This window comes from Mus caroli, unplaced genomic scaffold (assembly GCF_978045245.1).
Source record: "Mus caroli unplaced genomic scaffold, Mus_caroli_1 scaffold_11, whole genome shotgun sequence".
NCBI classification, from domain to species: Eukaryota; Metazoa; Chordata; class Mammalia; order Rodentia; family Muridae; genus Mus; species Mus caroli.
Window position 1 is genome coordinate 103,835,865 of NW_028227266.1, and position 21,254 is coordinate 103,857,118.

The 21,254-nt window shown below is 42.3% G+C and overlaps 1 protein-coding gene across 3 annotated transcripts in view; it reads left to right on the plus strand.

The window, feature by feature from the left end:
* Cpne4 (copine 4) overlaps positions 1–21,254 on the plus strand; it is a 485,330-nt gene that overhangs the window by 450,232 nt on the left and 13,844 nt on the right. For all 3 annotated transcript variants that reach the window (XM_021171653.2, XM_021171654.3, XM_029482117.2), the window contains exons 11-15: positions 875–1,008; positions 11,524–11,578; positions 13,041–13,092; positions 15,764–15,897; positions 20,483–20,719. In XM_021171653.2, coding sequence (XP_021027312.1) covers positions 875–1,008; positions 11,524–11,578; positions 13,041–13,092; positions 15,764–15,897; positions 20,483–20,719 — 612 coding nt within the window. The remainder of the gene's footprint in view (positions 1–874; positions 1,009–11,523; positions 11,579–13,040; positions 13,093–15,763; positions 15,898–20,482; positions 20,720–21,254) is intronic.

The window sequence follows — 21,254 nt, forward strand, 5'->3', positions numbered from 1 at the left end:
ACAGGGGGAAGAGAGGGTAATAGAATAAATATGATAAGCAAGCAGAGGGGGTTGTCTGGGGAAAAGTGGAAATCAGCCAGCAGGGTCCACAAAAACACAGGGAAGAACAGTTTGGAAGAAGGATAATTAAGATAAAATATGATGGTGTTTATGTAGAAAAGGACATTAAAGAAACTCATTGCTTTTTATGATAACTTAAAATATATTGTTTTTAAAAGATGAGTTGGGAGTTAGAATAATCTCAGACAGCTGAAGGAGAAAGACTATTTGATGGCTAGACAAAGGCTGCTCTTCTCTCGTTCCCACCTGCAATGACAAGCTATCCAGGTGTGTTCTGCATTACAGACAGGAGTCCTCACATGCATTGGAAGATGCTTCACTGTGTGGCTCCTGGGATGCATTTTGTTAAAACCACCCTAATACATATCTCTGCAACTGACTGCATAGAAATTAGACAGCAGCTTTCTCAGGGAGTCGGGATTCTCTACACAGAATTTGGCCATAAGGGTTCTTGTCCTTCACAGATGGAGCTCTTCTGCCCAGGGGGCACAGTAGCCTTTTCTTGGTGGATTATGAAATTGGAGACAGATGCCCCACCCTTACCCTTGATGCTTGGTGATGTGAATCAATAGTGATTGGATTTTCTGAACTATCGTCTCAAGTCCCATTTGGATAGGAAGAAGCAGGGGCCATTCAAGACAGCAAAACTGACTTCAGTCAAATTCATAACAAGGTTTTCAGGAAACTGACTTCTCTTACTTTCCTTATCAGCCAGATATGTCATGTACTCTTATTTTTCTCTATCCGAGGCCATGTCTCCAGGTTGGTTATAGTTCTTAACAGTGCATTTATTCTTATGCTTCCCCTCTTCCAGGTAGCTATAGACTTCACTGCCTCTAATGGAGACCCCAGAAACAGCTGTTCCCTGCACTATATCCACCCTTACCAGCCCAATGAGTACCTAAAGGCCTTGGTGGCTGTGGGAGAGATTTGCCAAGACTATGACAGGTAAGAGACTTCAGACATCAACTGTGGTCTTATCTCTGAGGTGGGAGGTCCTATGGCCCTTGGCTGACTCATGGCCAAAGAGTGGCAGTCAGCTCAGGCATCTCCTCATGTAGAAACTCTTGGAAGAACAGAATAAAACTTTGTGTCAAACATTTCATCCTCTGCTCCTAGAGAAACTGAGTTGGTGCCACATTTGCTCCAGTGAGCCAACAAATCTCTCTCTCTCTCTCTCTCTCTCTCTCAGCGCTCTGCTCTTATTAGGTTGGTGAAGTAGATAGATAGCAAATCTAAGCTTCATTGTGTGGACTAAGTGTGAAGGTGTCCTTGCTCCTCACAGTTTGTTCATGCGCCAGCAGCACCCTGTCCTGCTGAATTGGATTTTACAACTTGAAGAGATTCTTAGATGTCTGGTGTACACATCTGAGTTTTAGATGCATGGTTTTATTGGATGCTCCTGCATCCATCCTCTGTATTCTATGCATCTTATATAATAGTCATCATTATTAAAAGAATAAGACTATAGGAAATATTAGCAATTTGTATACTGCCCCACAAACAGAAATGGTATTTGAACCACAGTCTTTCAGGTTCTACATATTGAGTACAAAATCTTTGTGTTTTACCGATCTTGGAAGCTACTGGTAACATTAACAGACAAGATATGTCTGCCCAGGTGCACATCAATATGGACAGGAAAGTGTGTGTGTGTGTGTGTGTGTGTGTGTGTGCTCACATGTATGCAGAGATGATCTTAAGATTCAATCACTATTATTTATTTCTTCGTAATGATAAATATTGGCCTTTTCCACCACAGTATTGTATTTTCTTTTAAGATAGAGGCCAGTCCCAAGATGGAGTAGGTTCGGCCTCTCAATATTTCCCCAGAGAAGTGATCAACATAAACTATAGCAAGCTGGATTTGCTGTCACTCCTGTGTCACTGGATAAAGGGAAGGAGCACAGATGTTTACCTAAGGCTTCTGGAGGTGGAACCAATGTAAACACAAAGGTGCACCTCTCAGAGGACTCCCTGGTGTGATGGGGAAACAAGCTTAGTTGGTAATGAGCTGTAAGCAGCTGACCTTTTAATCCAAGAAGATAAACAAAGCATCTCTGTGCTCTGGTTGTAGAGAAACATGAGCACATATCGTTATTTCTGTTCTTCCTGAGTTCATTACTGGTAACAACCACTTTAAAAACCTGTTTCTGCTGTAGCACAGTAAAGGACACACCCTTGTGAAACCTCCAGCATGAGCTATAGGAAAAGTCCAGTCAGTCTCCTGCCTGCTGAGATCTCTGTATTCAATCTGGTCAGCAAAATACCTTAGTGTAGCATAGAGACACTTAGAGATTGGATTGCCAGACCCTATGCAATCAATGAGCAGTAAGCACCCCCCAAACTTTCCAGTGGCTCTTGCTGCACACCTAAAGCATACTTCAGTAATCATTTTAAATCACTGAAATCTGTGATGACCATTCTTGGCTGTCAACTAAACCCCAAGCAGCTAGGGACACCTATGAGAGGGATTTCTTCTTGGTTTAAGTCATTTGATGTAGAAAGACGTACTTTCAATCTGGATCTTTTGAGGTGGAAAAAAATATACCTTTATTTTGACCCACATCTTCTGATGGCAGCCTACATAAAGGACATAGAAGAAGGAAGCTTTTTTTCCCTTTGCCTGCTTGCTCTCACTAGCAGCTCCATTCCTTCACTGGCATTAGAGCCTACTTCTTCAGAATTCCAGTGAATACTGACAACTAGCTGAGTCATTCAGCCTCAAAAACCAAGCAATTAGTGGATTCTTGGGCCTTCTGCTGGTAGACAGCGATTGTTGGACTAGCTGGACAGCAGCCTGTAAGTGATTCTAATAAATCCCTATATAGAGAGAATTAGATACAGAGATAGACATAGAGATAGATAGATAGATAGATAGATAGATAGATAGATAGATAGATAGATAGATAGATAGATAGATAGATAGATATTCATTATATAGGCTCTGTTCCTCTAGAGAACCCTGACTAATACAAAGTGACACTCAGAATACTTGACCTTGAGGTATTGACTGTGACAATAATGAGTTTCAGCTCTGACTTCTTCAGGCTCTAATTCAGGGACAATTTATAGTAAGGTTTGAAGCAGATGGGGTTTTTACTAGGGAGGAACGAGTTTGATAAATTACACCTACAGTGTGTCAGAGACTTCTTTAAGACCTGGGAGTGGGAATCCTCTCTTTTCCTTTACTTGTGCATAATCATGTTAATGATCTAGTGTAATATAGTGTACATGTTTGGAGATAAGACTGGAGGAAGTGTTAGCAGGATCCCTAATGTTTGGACCTTAAGATGCATATACTAGAAGGTACCTTGCCCAGGGCAGTGATATGTACTGTGCTCAACCCCAACTTAAGGAACATAGTAAGGTCCCCATGTAAAATAGAAGTTAAATAAATAGATAAAAGAACTGAATACAATACATATGGATATATATATATATATATATTATAAGAACCATGAACCTGCAGAGAAGAAGACATCCAATATTGAATTCCACAGAGCAGAGAGGCCAGTTTTCTAAAAACCAAGATGAGGTTCAGAGTCTGCGTCATAATCCTATATCACCTTCATTTGCTCATCTGGGCAATGGTCCATTATCAGGAAGCATTTACTGGCCAATTCCTGCAGAGAGTGTCCATTCCCTGGTGGCTTCCCACACAGAATACAGACACCTTAGTCAGAGCCATTGGATGTCGTAAAGCATTCATCCCTTTCAAATGCAAACCAGACAAAAGTTGACAGATATGTTGTGTTCCCTCAAAAACACATATTGAAACATATTCACTATGTCACCCTGGGAGTTATATGAGGTCATCAGAAATTATTCCTTTTAAAATTTTCATAGTGTAATTCTGAAGTCATCATTCCCAGATGAACAAGAAAATCAACTTTTGGCAGGCCAACAGAGCAACACTTTTATTTCTGTTTTAAAAGGCAACTCAACATTAAAATGGGAAAGTTCTAAAGAAGAAAGGGAGGGTTGAAAAAAAACCTCCATGCTCTTTTAAGAGACTCCCTGGGAGAGCTTGGAAGGCAAGCAGCTCCCATGAAAGCTGACAAGGTTCACCAGTTTCTGTTTTGTGTGGGTGGACAGACAGGAGACAGGCAGAGTCAGGAAATTTCAAGTCAGGGTTCTGGAATTAATTTATTCCTGCTTCAAAGTCAGGGAGGTTGGTGCTTAAAAAGAAACGCTTGCATAAAAACTGACAGAAGCCACTATCCCCCTCCCACAACCACACAGAGGTTTGCAGTTCCCATGAGCCTTAGCAACTCCTCTCTGCCTCTGACAGCCAAGGGTTGTCTCTCTGCCCTGTATACTCATGGATCCTGGGTCACAAGCAGGTGACCCACTGAACAGAGCAGCTTGAGAGGTACATAAAGCTCTTCTCCAGATGGCCTTGAAGGGAGGTTCCCCCAACCACAAGATAGCAGTTCCCAAAGCCAGTGTTGCTGGCCCACACTATACTTCACCATCTGCAAAGACTTTTCAGGCTATCTGCCTCTCATGAAAACACACATGAACAAAAACACACATGCCTGTAATCACATGGTCCCACACATCCCAGAGTGTGTGTGCACATACACGCTCGCGCGCGCGCACACACACACACACATACACACACATACACACACACACACACACACACACACACACACATTTCCCTGCTGAAGCTGGCTTCCAGGAAGTGCTATCAAAGTAAAAACCACAGCTCCCATCTTTTTTTTTAAGATTTATTTATTTATTTATTTATTTATTATATGTAAGTACACTGTAGCTGTCTTCAGACACTACAGAAAAGGGCATCAGATCTCGTTACAGATGGTTGTGAGCCACCATATGGTTGCTGGGCTTTGAACTCATGACCTTCGGAAGAGCAGTCAGTGCTCTTACCCACTGGGCCATCTCACCAGCCCCACAGCTCCCATCTTAAAGGGAATGAATGAGCCTTTATTTTAAGGCCATATTGAAAGACCATGGCCTTAAATTTAGGTTACCCTAAATGACTGGTTCCAAAGAAAGTCAAAAATCAAGGCAAATTTAAAATACACCAGTGGGTACATCTACAGACACAGCTTCTTTTCAAGAATTTTCATTCACAGCTTTCATATTCCTTGTGTACCTCAGTGCCAATGTGGCACGCTTTGCTTGGGGCCAGTATTGTTACGGGTCTCAGACAACCTTAACTATCTTCTAATGAAAAGCCTGGTCTGCTCCTGTTGGCACAGGCCTGCAATCTGTGACTTTGGAATGTGAGACAGGAAAACTACAAGTTCAAAGCCAGCCTGGGCAACTTAGTGATATCCTGTCTCATATTTTCTAAAACTAAAAACAGAGCTAGACATATTTTGGTGGTAGAGCACTTGCTTGGCATGCATGATACCTTGAGTTCAGTCCCTAATACCATGAAGGAAAGGGGGAAAAAGGGAGGAAAATGCAGCCTGTCTGTGATCTAACGCTGCAAACACAGTGCCAGTTTAAAGAAATGGCCAACTTTGAATGCATTTGGGACACCAGAAAGCAAGGCAGGAGTGTGCTAGGTCCTGTATTCGGGGACAACTTGAAGCTGAAACTCAAGCTGACACGAGTTTTGATGTGTAGGGCACTGGGTTGGTCAGCAGATGATGTGGGCTTTCTCAATACAGCCTCTGCCACACCCGACCTTGTCCCATCAGGATTCTTACCTTGTCTGCATGCCAAAACCACTTGGGAAGTTTCAAAACATGTTGATACTTGGGCCTCACTCCCATAGGCTGATTTCATTATCTGCTGTGCCCCTAGAAATCTGTTGTTGTGTGGTTGTTGATGTTGTTGCTGCTGCTGCTGCTGTTGCTGCCATTGTTGTCATGATAGGTATCCAGAATTGGAATCCACCATTAACTCGCCTGCAGCCTAGATGCCACTCTTTTGTGTGGGACAGCAAAGATTTAACATGGCAGAATTTCCCCATGTCACTCACAGTCTAGTGGAACACAGAAGCATGTCAGTAAGTCATGGTGATTCAGGTGCTGTGGCTCATTCCTGAAAGCATAGCCAGACTGAAGCCAGAGGACCCCAAGAGTCCAAGGTTAGCCTGGGATACATGGAAAGACTATATCTCAGAACAACAAAGCATAGCCCCAGCTCAGCATAACCCAGAAACCCTTCCTGTGTAAGGATAAGAATGGAAAGTATGTAAGGGGAGGAAGGGCTCCCACCTCCTCCCTGCTGAAGGAAGAGTGGGAAGGAAGAGAATCTTGACAGTAGCTATTGGGGGAGAGAGAGAGAGAGAGAGAGAGAGAGAGAGAGAGAGAGAGAGAGAGAGAGAGATTATTAGAACATAAATGTATAAATGTGCTTATTATTCTGAATCATTAGACCAGATAAGCCTCCTGTAGTTAATGGAGTCTACAAGGATGATTTAAAGAATGTGAGGTCCCAATGACAAGTAGATCTAGGTTCATATCCCAGAGCAACACCCCTTTTCTCATGAGATTTATTTCTTTGATTGCAAATCAGAGGCACATCTAATTTCCTTTGCAGTGCCCAGGCAGTTCTGCCTGTGGTAAATAATCAATGGTGGAAGGTGTTATCTTTAAGATTCAGAATCCAATCTTTAAAAAAATAAACTGAACACAAAAAGAGAAAGGAATGTAGTGTAGGATCTAAAGATCATGTTGGACAAATGACATCTGGGGGTCTTGTTCCTTTTTCTGTTTTGTTCATTTGCCTTTAAAAGGATTCTGTAAAAATGCATAGCCCTCACACATTCTTTCATAGATAACATCTAACTTTCTTCATCATGACTTTAAATAATGATAAGAATTGAAAACTCTGGAGTATTATAAGTACTTAAATACACTTAAAAAATAAACTCTAATTTAACTCTTGTAGCTGCCCATTGGAATGCCTATGCTATGCCGTGTAGACTAGCTATTGGCAATCATCCTGGATTTTTTTTTCTCACCAAAAAATACCTGAACCAGCTCTTCAGTTTCAAATATGTGAACTTAGATTTTTAACCTACAGTATTACTCAATTCTTTCAATGATATAACCCACCCACCACCCAAAAAATAACAGTCAGTAATCAAAAACTACTACTTAGGGTATAGAGTCTGGAGAGATGGCTCAGCAATTAAGAGATAGATACCTTAGCAGTTAAGAGCACACATGCTGCTACCATGTGTGCCTCAAGAATAGATCAAATTCAGGTGGTCAGACTCAATGCCAAGCATATTTACCGACTGATCTATCTTACCAGTCCCCCAAAATATATTTTTAATAACTTACCAACTGACAGTAATACATCCTAAGTTCTTTCTTTTATACAGTGCAAGAAATTTAACCCAAAGTCTTTTACATGGTAGGTAGATGTTCTACGACTGAGCTACACTCCTCAAGCAATTTTTAAAAGTGAAAATGGACAATAACCTGGGTTGCAGAAGATTTGGTTGCTACTGAATTTTGTAGAATTTTTCTTTTATCTGATGTTTGAATCTTGTGCTTGAGAGTTGAATCTCAGTACTTGGTTGTTGGTACTGAATCCTGCAGAATAGTTCTTTCTTGATATTCAGTTTTTATTCTCTGAAGCAATACAGCATAGCAGCACAGTGGATACGACTCAGAAGAGGCAAAGAAAAAAGGAGTTGTGAAGGGAGATGCATGGATGAGACCAGGCACCGCCAACACAGATGCTCCCAGAAGATCTGGGATGTGCTCAGCAGACAATGGAGAAGTAGAAGAACTGAATACTGATTGCCCGTTTCCAAAAGAAAGCTATACTCTCATATCCCCAGAAGAGTGTTGCATCTCTATCCATAGGATTGTTTTAAGATGACTGTTTGAAAAACTGTTTTCAGCCAACACCCATGTCCTCTGAGAGGCCACCTTGAGTTGACCTTCGTTGGCATGTAGATTGGGAATTTCCCTTGACGTGTATTAACCCCTTGCTTTAGCTCAGTGTTTTCCTTAATGGAGCGAGTGAAAAACGTGCTTAAAATCAACTTCTCACATGGAGATACTTGGACACAGCTATTTCCTGTGAATCTAAGGGCACCTGGCATGTCACTATGAGAAAGCATGAGCCCTTTTGTTGTGTTTACCATTGTTTTAGTCTGACAATAAGAAATGTGGCCTTTCCCAGTGTGGACATATACTTCTGAAATTTCCCAGTGGACAGTGTTTGCCTGTCCTTTTCTCCTGACAGCTGCTAATGGCCCTTATGCTCTGTGGCCGATGGATCCAGTTCTGACTTCTTTGAAGTGTTCTCATATTAAAGTTTTCTTTTGTTCAACTTCCTTCCCTTAGTCCTTGCATAAGACTCCTCTCTGGCTCATTTTATTTTTAAACAGGAGGAATGGACTTTAAATCTATTGTGCTAGGCTTGGATTTTTTCCCCTTCAGTATATTTATTAGGTAGAAGCTTTCTAGTGGCTGACTTCAGAGAATTCAGCCTTCTGGTGCATTAATTATTCTCCTTGTAGGTGAGGCATTTTCCCTACCCTTCCTCTGGAAACTCAATTACATAACAGTGCATGAAGCTCAGCAAACTCCAAATCCCCAAGGGGGATTTAGCTGGTTTAAAAAGAATATCATTAAAGCACATGGTTGGTGATTGGAAGTAGATACAACATCATATCTACCCTTCCTCAAGAGAGAGAGAGAGAGAAGAAAATCCATTAGAAAAAAGCAGAGGGCATGGCATCTCCCAGGCGCCTGGTTCTCACTCCTGAGTTATCCCTGCAGTGGAAGACCCATGACTCATGTTCCATTCTGGAAAGTTCTTCTCAACGAAGACGAAAGTGTGGACACTTTGCCCCTTCTTAGAATTGGGAACAAAACACCCATGGAAGGAGTTACAGAGACAAAGTTTGGAGCTGAGACGAAAGGATGGACCATCTAGAGACTACCATACCTGGGGATCCATCCCTGATATAGCTGTCTCTTGTGAGGCTATGCCTGCCGGGGTCTAACCAACACAGAAGTGGATGCTCACAGTCAGCTATTGGATGTATCACAGGGCCCCCAATGGAGGAGCTAGAGAAAATACCCAAGGAGCTAAAGGGGTCTGCAACCCTATAGGTGGAACAACAATATGAACTAACCAGTAACCCCACCCCCCTGCTCCGGAGCTTGTGTCTCTAGCTGCATATGTATCAGAAGATGGCCTAGTCGGCCATCAGTGAGAGAGGCCCATTGGTCTTGCAAACTTTATATACCTCAGTACAGGGAAACGCCAGGGCCAAGAAGTGGGAGTGGGGGGTAGAGGAGTCGGGGGGTGGGGAGGGTATGGGGTCTTTTGGGATAGCATTGGAAATATAAATTAAGAAAATACCTAATTAAAATAAAATAAAATAAAATAAAAAAAGAAAGTTCTTCTCACTTGGCCAGCAAGATCCCCCATGGTCTTCCACTCGTTTAGGCTAAGGAGGAGGGGCTGAGGCAAAGTCTTCCAAAGTTTCCAAGGACCAGGAGGTTGTGTCCCCTACTTATCACCAGCGGCACTTTCTCTAACAGATGCTAGATGTGAGGTACAACAGAGCCTGCCTTGACACAGCAATGAGGAGACGAGGGAGTGTGGTTTTTATGGAGGACTTAAACCTTTACTTCAGAGAACTCTGGTTTCTCTAAGTCTATAACCCCAGCTGTGTGGACCTAACTGTGTTGGAAGGTTTTGTCAAAGCTGTCATCAGTTGCTAGGGACTTCTAAGTCAATTAGGAAGGGCTGGGTAAGAATCTGGCTTTGTTGCTTTGATTTTCTCAAATTTGCTTGAGTTTGCTCAGAAAGAGGGGTTAATGTCCTCATTTCCTACAGAAGATAGTCAGTGGTAAACACCTGACCTGAATTCCTTTTTTTTTTTTTTTTTTTTTTTTTTTTTGCCCTTGACTAATTCTGTAAAGAACTGAAAAATGTAGAAACCGTTCCAAGAACAAACCTCAGTTGTGTTCTTAATAGGAGATAAAAACAAAAAAAACAAAAAAGAAAAGCCAAACCAAACAAACAAACAAACCAAAGGCAGATGGCTTCTGCCAAGGTTCAATATTCCAGAATGCCACAGCGGCACATATGTTGCTTAAGAAAGGTCTTATTGGTTGCCCACTCGGTGACCTAGATACTGCCATTGCCAGTAGATGATTAATACTACCTATAGCTATTACATTATGATGGCAATTAGAAAGGCATAGGCTTCGGAATCCTATAATCCTCTCTGGTGATCACTTTTTTCCGTCTTTCTAAGCACAGAGTAAGTAGAACTCCCAGGATTGTGGATAAGTCTGTCTAACACCTGGGGCAGTGGTGTCAGTCATGACTCCCTTCTCCATTCTCTTAACTACAGTGCAGGTTAGTTAGGGTTAAGGTACACATGACCACACAAATCAGCAGACAAATTCGAATGATCATACAAGAGACCAAGATAAATAAAGGGCGAGCGTGAGTCTCATAGCTCGTCATCAGAATTAAGTTGTACACAGGCATTACTAATTGAGCCAAATGCATGGATTATTTGTCATTGGCTCCTTATTCCACAGAACTGAAAAGTTCAGTGGTAAAGGTGAGAAGGGTACAGTGCAGTCAGGGCCCGGGGGTGCTGGAATGTGAGATGGTGATACAGCTGGCCACAAGTCTGCAAGCTAGAGGACTGCCATGTGTTAGGAACTAGTCTAGATTAATGTGCAATTTCCAGACCAGTCTGGGCTACAGAGTGAGGCACAGCCTAAGAAACCTAAGGAAACCACTACAAGAAGAACTTAACACAAAGGACAGTGTCCCTTTGAGTTCAGGAAGTAAGAAAAGACATGCAAATAATTTATTGCTGCTTGTGTATAAGCTTAACGTGGAGGATACAGTGAATCCTATAAACATGCTTTGTTGGGTAGCAGATATCAACGTCCCCGCTGCCTTCTGATGGCTCCTTAGATTCCGGAGTGTCTGTGTTTGAACCCTGGCTCTAATCAGCAACACAATCTTGACTGATACCTCTCCTCCAGGTGTCTGCCTACACCAAAGAAAGAGAGAGAGAGAGAGAGAAAGACTAAGCTCTTTCTTTAGTTAAAAAATATATATGTATATATATGTGTGTGTGTGTGTGTGTGTATACATGAAATATATATATATATATGAATATATATATATATATATATATGAAATATCCTAATTCAGTCAATGATTGGAGTTGCCAAACTCCTCATCACTATTTCAAGAAAACAGAACATCATAATTGGGGGTGGGGGGTAGGATCTGTATAAATCTGAGATCTGTTTACTCTTGGCTATCAAGCTTAGTAAAAACCTTAAGGGGAGAGGCTGTATACTAATCAGTAATGAGCATTAATGATGGTTTCTTAATTTTGATTAACCACGCTATTGCATGACTCAGCACTTGGCTTGGCGACATGCCCTGGTGAGGTTACACAGGCTCCTGTTTCTCTTCCTTCTTAGATGAATAAATGAAGCAGCTTCTTTTTTTATTTAATTCCAGTGACAAAATGTTCCCGGCTTTTGGGTTTGGCGCCAGGATACCCCCGGAATACACGGTGAGTGAGTGGACCTAGGATCTTTTTTTTTTTTTTTTTTTTTTTTTTTTGGTTTTTCGAGACAGGGTTTCTCTGTGTAGCTCTGGCTGTCCTAGAACTCACTCTGTAGACCAGGCTGGCCTCGAACTCACAAATCCGCCTGACTCTGCCTCCCAAGCGCTAGGATTAAAGGCGTGCGCCACTATGCCCGGCTGGACCTAGGATCTTGTAACTGCACACATCCTTGCTCTCTGTGTAACTATGGATGTCTAGCCTAGAGCACAGAGTGTTCTGGGTACGTTGTCCAAAGGCCCAGACAGGGTCTCTTGGTTTAAACTCACTATTAATATGATATGAGATGAAGAAAACACCCCCAAAACGTTTAACTCCGGGAACTCAAACAATATCTATTCAGATCTCTGTAGAGATTGTCAGTGCCAGCGTGTATAGTATATAGCTTGGACAGACAAAGGAAGACTTGAGGTAAATAAACCAAGTAGGGCAGCTGGAAGTCAGCTCACCTGTCTGGAATCTGCGGAGGATAAAGGGACAGTGGGCACACACCAGCTGCTTCACCTGTGACCTCCCACTAAGAAAGGAGGTATCTATCTTTTAATGAGGTGACCTACTTTTTTAGCATCCAAGAGACCCAACGATCAGAAATAGCCTTTGAAATGGAATTTTCCATGAAATTTCAAGTGATTTAATAAAACTGTCCAGATGCCAGAATATCCCATTCTTTTTATCAGATTTTAGGGGGAAGAAAATAGCAAGCGGTGTGTCGCCTAACCTTACGCTTAGGCACGGCCAGGCAGGGAGGTTTGTGGTGGAAGATTACAGGGTAGATGGCTTTTGTCACTTATCTTTTCAGAAGTAGAAGACACTCGATTTCACCTGTGTGTACATGAAGATCCCCATGCACTGTAATTCTGGGTATCAGAACGATTCTTAAATGTCAACAACTTAGCTAACACCTCTATAAGCCGCACCATGTCTATCTGGCATCTTGAGTTGAATTCTTTTTTTTTAATTGGTGGTACAATTCAGCGCCCATTCAACTTTCCATCCAACTTTAACCCTTCAGTCCGTATCCAGTTGAATACGGACTGATCGTTGGGTCTGATCGTTGGGTCTAGAATCTAGAAACCAATTAAGGCTACTTTTTCTGAAGCCTTTTCTTTCTTTTTCTTTTTTTTTTCTTTCCTTTTTCTTTCTTTCTCTTTCAATATGCTATACTTTCCCCCCTCCGGTGAGCATTTATCTGATCCTAAAAAGTCTTCCTGTCACCTCAGCTCCACAGGGAGCTGAGACTTCACCCTCCATCTCAGATCGATTGTATAATGGCTTAAAATGGTACCTGCTGCTTAACTCATAATGAATATAACGCTATTTGTTTGCAAACCCTAAACCTCCAGTGCCTCCTTAATGGATTCAAGTTGTAATTCTCCTTTCTTCCTCTTTTAAAATTTTCATCGGTGTCTAGGTCTCTCATGACTTTGCAATCAACTTTAATGAAGACAACCCGGAGTGTGCAGGTAAGTCATAAGTGTGCAGAAAGCCAGTGTCTCAGAGTCCGTGACGCTGTGCACATTTCCAGGTCTGGCATCTCTCTAGTGAGGCACATGGGTTGTTTGTGTCAAAGCACAGAAATCAGCTCTGAAAACCCAAATAAGCCACAGTGCTCCACAGGAAGCTGAGAAACACATTATAAAGTAAGCCCACGCACCCTGGAAGAGACAGACAGACTGGCTAGGAGAAAGTGAGCTTTCAGCAAGATCATGGATTCCTCCAGCCAAAACAAAGTTAATCTATTAATTAAATAAAATTAATTAATTTATTGATTAAAATTTCATTTTAGCTTTGTTTATTTTTGTTTGTTTGTTTCTTTCTTTTTCTTTTTTTTTGAATGAGAGAATAGCCTATGATGGACCAAGCTGAGACATTCCTCTGCTTCTCTGCTTTTCACCTGTGTTTTCCACAGTTTCTTTTCTGTGCAGGTTTAAGGAAAGGGGTGTGAGGGGAGGATGTGGAAATCACTTGATGCTGCCAGCACATTAACAATGCTGACTTGGAACAAATACCTTGGAGAGAGAGAGAGCAAAGACTCACCATCTTGGTCTAGACCATTTTACTTTGTTTTCTCCTGGCTAGAAATTCCTGAACTTGATCTCACGAGATAATGATGCTTGGGGAACAATGATAAGGATGATCCCATCTGCTCTGAAGAAGTAACAAACTAAGCCGAGAGCCTTTGCGGCTGTGACGTTGACATTTATAGGGTGTAAATGTCCACACTCCTCTCCTCCTCCTTATTGAGGGAGAAGTGAGATGAAGTGAAGGGCACAGAACATTCTGCAGTTTCTTTCATGAACTTGGCATTTACTAAGGCTAGGACATCAGTGTCTTTGGCTCTGAGCACAGTGCCCTCAAAGTCAGGGATCTCTGCTATTGTAGTATTTCCTCCCCCATCACTCAAAACCAGTTTATTCTGTTTTTGTTGCCCGCCGCTTTTGTTCCCCCTGGTAAGAACACACTCAGGGCAACCGGAATCTTCTGCGGCACAAGCTTTATTGCTTACCCCATCAGGAGCCAGTGGAGAAGAGAGCCAGAGAGAGAGAGAGAGATGGCGGAGCCCCCTCCCTTTTATGGAGGACTGTCCTCCGCCTCGGACGTGTCACTCCCTGATTGGCTGCAGCCCATCAGCCAGAGTTGTCGTCACGGGAAAGGCAGAGCACATGGGGTGGGAAACTACCCCAGCGCATGTGCAGATGGTTTGTTTACTACTTAGAACACAGGTGTCAGTGCCATCTTATAATGGCGAATGTGAGGACGGCTCCTTACAGTTTAAGCTCCTATTCTCCTGATATCCCCAGTCTAGCTGAAACCCCGAGCTTCCAGGTCAGGAAAAGACTCTGTCAAAGACAGTAAGGTGGTTTCCCTCCAAAGGAGACTGGGGTGCATACCCTAGTGTTTACCAGCTCACACTCTCAGAGTTCAAGTCCCCGATAGTATTGAAAAGGAAATCAAACTTCCTTCTCTAAGGCCCTCTTTGTGTGTGCCCCACACCCCTTGCCCCCCCCCCAAAAAAAAAACTCAGCTTCATTTTGCTTCTTTTCCATGTCTTAAAATAATTTGGTTTCTTTGGAATGGCAGGCATCTGTGTTTCAGGCTGGCCTAGGTGGGTGGAGTGTTTTCAATAAGGTGAGAAACCCATATAAGGCAGAACAGAAGAGAACTTGCTCATCCAAATTGTTCACAGGCTGATTTGCAGTATGTGATGGCTATGGAGAACAATTTCAACAGTGACTCCTGTGACTCCCTACAGTCAAAATCAAGAGCAGCGTGCTGCTTTGGTACCAAGAAGGATAGAAGAAGGAGCTAAAGCAGGGGAAAGCAAAAGTTGCATGGGCAACAGCAGCATCCATGTGAATAAAATGGATTTATAACGGCAATTTATTTCTAATGGTCTTCCATGGGGCCAAAGAGTGCAGGCAGAAGGACCTCTCCCAGCAAAACCCCTGGCTTTTCTATTTCCTGAGCCCATGTGACCTCAGGGTGAACACCCGTCCTTAAATGAGCAGTTGACATCGGTCGTCTCATAACACCCAGCGTATAGGCTTGAAGGCTGTGTTCACGTCCATGGTACACTCAGTGTCCTCTCAGCACTGCTGCAAGCTCTTTTGTGGGGGATACTGAAATGGAGGTATCTGGAGAGAGGGTGACAGTTACAGGCAGCAGTGTTTACTCTAAAATCAACAAGGCGATAAACAAACAAACAAATGGACCTCTAGAGCCAACTGGCTTAGTGGTTCTTTCAGCTCAAACACCTGTATTTATACACTGAGTCTGCAATTCACTTTTTCTGGGACCTGGGGCACTTTCTCTTAACCTCTGCTTGTCCACCCATGGAACTGGAGCAGCTTCTGCCTCCTTAGACCTTAGTGAGCTAATAAAAGCTTCTGAGGGGTGAAGTTTGTGGAAAAGGTTGCTTTTGACCACCCATTGTGATATGATCTCAGTGGGGGAGGGGAGGCAGGAAATACTGACCCAGCATTTCCTTTTGTCTTGAGATCCTACAAGTGGTATGAATAAAGACTATCTGGAGAAAGTTAATGTGTTGCTTTCGTGTGTATACAAATATATTCAAATGGACCATGAAACTGTTGTTTTTTGGGTTTTTTGTTTTTTTTTCAAATCTCATCTTAGGAATTCAAGGAGTCGTGGAAGCCTATCAGAGCTGTCTTCCCAAGCTCCAGCTTTATGGTCCCACCAACATCGCTCCCATCATTCAGAAGGTTGCCAAGTCAGCCTCGGAGGAGACAAACACCAAGGAAGCATCGGTAAGGAGAGAGACAGGATTCACCTTGCTTCTTTTGATTATTGGTCATACTGCCCATTTTAGCCTGACAGTCAATGCTAGTTTTCCTAAATGGCTTAACTTCTCTATCTTCACAGTCTCTTTATCGGAGGAAAGATGAAGTTAATTAAACTCTCTTCTGCTGGGGTGTGAAGCTTAGGGTGGACACAAATGTCAAATGTCTGCCTCTTTGCCTGAACACAGACACTCACTAGCAGAAGCTACTATGGTCACTGCGTTGTGACAATGCTCAACTCCTGGCCTTCCCAGTCTCTACCCTACCATCATGCAACTAGCTGCTTAGGCTACAACCCTGAAGTAATCCGAGTCCTTGACTTACCTTGTGTTTTTTTCTTCCATCATGCAACTAGCTGCTTAGGCTACAACCCTGAAGTAATCCGAGTCCTTGACTTACCTTGTGTTTTTTTCTTCCATCATGCAACTAGCTGCTTAGGCTACAACCCTGAAGTAATCCGAGTCCTTGACTTACGTTGTGTTTTTTCTTTTCATTTCTTCTTGCTGAATGACACACAGCCTTAACCAGTTTAAAACCACAATAAACATTCATTGTCTCTATGGACCAGAGACTCAAGCACAGCTGGCCTGTGTGGTCTGGGCTTAGGTCTCCCAAGGTTTCAGCTAAGATACTGGCCAGGAGTGAGGTCCTTTGAAGAGTGGCCTGAAGCTGAATGCTCTGCTAATAGATGGCTTAGTCTCATTCCTGCCATGTGGTTGCTGGTCTCTGGTCAGAGACCTCATTTCCTCATTGCTTGGGATAACTACTAGAGAAAGTTTCCCATGGCATAGCATCTGGCCCCACCCAGGTGATCCAAGAGAAGACAAAGGAATAACTGTGTCTCATAACTTACCACAGAAGACTCACTTCATCATCTCATGATACTCTGATGATCACACAGACTAGTCCAACTCATTGTGGGAAAAGAACAAATGAGGACATTAACTAGGAGGCAAGAGTGGCTGGCTACCATCTTGAAATTCTGTTAACACTCCCTTCCCATCCAATTGATCAGCAAGTTATGATGCTAGTCTATCTTCAAACTATATCCCATGTGTTACCACCTCTGAATACCTTCATGGACACTGTTCAGGGCCAACAACTGTTTTCACCTACATCAAAGCAAATTCTACGTAGAATCTGTACTTCATCTTTCCCCATGAAGTGTATCACGCTTCATGCAGAAAACAGACTCCTCTTTTGGAAACATAACTAAGGGATTGGCAGTGAAACTCAGTGGGCAGAGTGCTTACCTTGCATACACAAAACCCTGAACTTAATCCCTCGTACCACATAATGTAGGTATGGTGGTGGACACGCATAAGATCAGCATCCAGGAAGTGGAGACAGGAGAATTAGAAAGGTATGCTCATCCTCAGCTCTATAATCTGTTCAAGGGCATCATGAAATAGATAAGGTAGCTAAAATAGATTTTTTAAAAAAAAAAATGAAACCAAAACCATATTCTTTATGAAACCAGGCAAGGGGAAACCTGTCCCTTTTCCTTTATTGACAAGAGTATCTGTGATATCTTTGGCATTTCCTGCAGCTTAATATCCTTCTAGGATGCCAGGGCCTACACAAGTAAAGGGAGAATAGCAAAGACACGGGTGTGGATTCTGTGCTATTACAAGCCAACAATGTGGTGATGGCCATCACTAACAACTCCAGGACCCGATGAGTCTGCTCTTGCAGAGACTGCAATAGTCCAAAGGCAGAACCGCATGTAATAAAGCAACCATAAACAAGGTATCAGATAAATAAGACCTCCTGGCAACATGGGGAATTTACATTCTCTCTAGCAGTTTCTCCCATTGTTGGACACTGTGAGCTAGGGTCCCTTGTTATCACTAGGAAAGGGCATAAGCTTAAGCCCCTTAGACAAGCTGTGTCAGAGGATCTTGCAATAGGATTTTTCTCTTTGATAATTATAGAATTCTTCTAGGGCCGGGCATGGTGGCACACGCCTTTAATCCCAGCACTCGGGAGGCAGAGGCAGGTGGATTTCTGAGTTCGAGGCCAGCCTGGTCTACAAAGTGAGCTCCAGGACAGCCAGAGCTACACAGAGAAACCCTGTCTCAAAAAACCAAAAAAAAAAAGAATTCTTCTAGGTATAAATGCCCCCATAGACCTGATCACACATGAGCACTTTCCTAAGCTGACCTTCGAATGAGCTGTTATTACTGCTTTATTTGGGAATTTCCATCTGGTTTGCTATAATAGTCTGTAGCTTGTTAAAGTTAGTACACTAAACCTGGAAGAAACAGATTCTAGAATAGTCACACTTCCTTGACTCCAAAGAGCTCTTTAGTTGTTGTTGTTGTGAGTTAGCATGTTTATGTTCATTCTTACTCGTGTATTAGTCCTTGTAATGCTGAGGACCAAACCCAGGACTTCCTGTGCCTGACAAGTGTTCCACCAGAGCTATAATACCTCTGCTCAGATGTCTTAGGCTCCCACACTTACTTCCTGCAACCATCAGGCATATTTCTGGGACTGCGTGGAAAGTCCTCTTAGGTTTGACCTGTGTTTAATCTCCCTCAACCTCTTTCAACCCATGTCACAGTGGAGCTAGTGTAGTGTGCTCATGATGGGCAACACTTGCTCTCAGTTGCAATGGCTCTTCCTGCACTGACAAGTCTAAGAGTCTTCACTCCAATCCCTATCTCCACCCCGTGGCAGCCTCTCCACAGGGAGAGGGAAGAGGAAGGCTGAAAACCAAGAGTCAGGATAGTTTTCATATGCGTGCTGAGAGAACCATCATAATGACCCTTAACCAGTCATCTCCTAGCAGGGATTTCCACCATCATAATCCAAAGGGAATACAGTAAAAGTCCTAGAGACTATTTTAAATTCTGAGGTAACCAGATTTACAAAGTAAAAAGAAACAAGGAGACCTATTTTAATACCCTTTACTACTAATAAAATCCCAACTAGCCAACATATTGGCTCATTAGCATCTGATTCGTATAAAAATTATGAATGAGACATTCTGGGAATTTTTGTACTAAGACTTTAAAATATTTGTGTATTTTACATTTAATGGCATCTCAGTTTTGGGTGCTGAGTTATAACAAACATTTGGTCTTTATTTAGATATTATAAGTTGATAGATGAAAATATCATACATTTAATTTGGTTTGTTCTAAATTTACTTTTAAAATGTTCAATAACTGAAATGGGTCTATTTTTTTATTTAAAATTAAACTCCTCTTTTACTGTAGCCACATTTGAAATGCTCAATATTTTCATGAGGTTACTAACTATTACACAAGACAGCACAGCCCTAGATTTTCAAAGGTCTTCAAGCTGAACGAGACTATATAATGGTCTTGTCCCTCTTAGCTTTTAAGAAATAAGGTATCTGAGACCAAGGCACAAAGCGGTATTTCAGAGATCACAGAACAAAGCTTAGAATCCAGTACTCCTGACTCCCAGGATCCTGCTTCCTAACTATCTTAAGCTTTATAATAGTCAATAAGATTATTATTATTATTATTATTATTATTATTATTATTATCATGCTACAATTATTGTGGCTCCATTCATCATGACCTTAAGGTAGAGCTACCCTACATAGGCTTAACATATGTCTGTTGTTGACATGAAGCCGAGATCAGATAGGGCAGAGCTAAGAACCCAAAAGATACAGAGGCAACACAGGTTTTGAGGTCTCTCTAAAGTCAATTGGAAGACAGAGGGCAAACAAATAGGCTGGAAGGATGGGAGATTGTCTAGAAGGTAGATGCTGGAAGACTCAATGTCCTAAGTGTACTAGTGATGATGACCAGCTTTGGTAAGGCTGTGAGATAATATGAGGCTGAAACAAGGATTTACAGAAGTGGAGAAGGACGGACATTGATGGTCCAGGAGCAGAGATACAACAGTCATCTAGAGTCAAGGCTAACATTGCATTTGGGATAGCAACCAAAGTGGTAGATAAGAACAAACAAGAAGCATTAAAGGAGCCAGAGCTTTTGGGATTCGTGGAGGGTATCATCTACTTAGAATCTAATTTGGAGACCATTTGTGGGAAAACACCCTGTACCAGGAATGTGAGTGGCCAGAGAATGTTTCTTGAGACCATAGGTTTTAGTTTAAGGCAGAAATTGAAATCACAGGGAGAAGCTTTTCTACAGCAAAGCACAAATACCCGTGGCTTTGTTCAGTAGGTTATACATTTTAGTTTCACATATAGGATATTGTTTTATTAGTAAAATTTTCATCTTTGTGCATATTGCATATAGAAATGTTGTGATATACAGAATATGATTCAAAAATAATACAAAGCCAGCAGGTAAGGCCAATAAATAAAGTAAGGTTGACCATATGTTGATAATTGTTAATGCCAAGTAATGACCCCACAGAGGTGCCTAGGCTATTTTGGTTTTGCTCTGGAATTTCCTTAATAAAAAGTTGAAGAAATAAACAAAAACGTCTATTGTCCCTGCTGTTATGGTTGTCCTGCAAGGAGGCCACCTAGATATAGATACCTAACTAATAGTGTATTGTCATTTTTCTCTCCCACCTGCCACCTGACTTCTGACTCCAGCAATACTTCATCCTGCTGATCCTGACAGACGGGGTCATCACAGACATGGCTGACACCCGTGAGGCCATCGTCCACGCCTCCCACCTCCCCATGTCAGTCATCATCGTGGGGGTGGGGAACGCCGACTTCAGTGACATGCAGATGCTGGATGGTGACGACGGAATTCTAAGGTCACCCAAGGGAGAGCCTGTCCTTCGAGACATCGTCCAGTTTGTGCCCTTCCGGAACTTCAAACATGTATGCATAGACATCACGGGGCATCCTCACATCTCCCATATGTCTGTCAATGTTGGTTGTCATCTGTTGTTCTTAAAGCAGCATTAGCAGCCCCTATCTAGGCTGAACAAATCCTATAGGAAGGATATACAAATCATAACTATTTGGGGAAGAAAGCAAATATTGAGTTACAAATATAGTCATGGTAAATATAGTTACCAAATTTTTGAAAATACTTGCCTTTGCTCACGAAGTTTAGGGCTCTTGTTTCTTTTTTTTTAATTTTTAATATTTTTATTACATATTTTCCTCAGTTACATTTCCAATGCTATCCCAAAAGTCCCCCATAGCGCCCCCCACTTCCCTACCCACCCATTCCCATTCTTTTGGCCCTGGCATTCCCCTATATTGGGGCATATAAAGTTTGCAAGTCCAATGGGCCTCTCTTTCCAGTGATGGCCGACTAGGCCATCTTTCGATACATATGCAGCTAGAGACAAGAGCTCCGTGGTTCTGGTTAGTACATCATGATGTTCCGACAATAGGGTTGCAGATC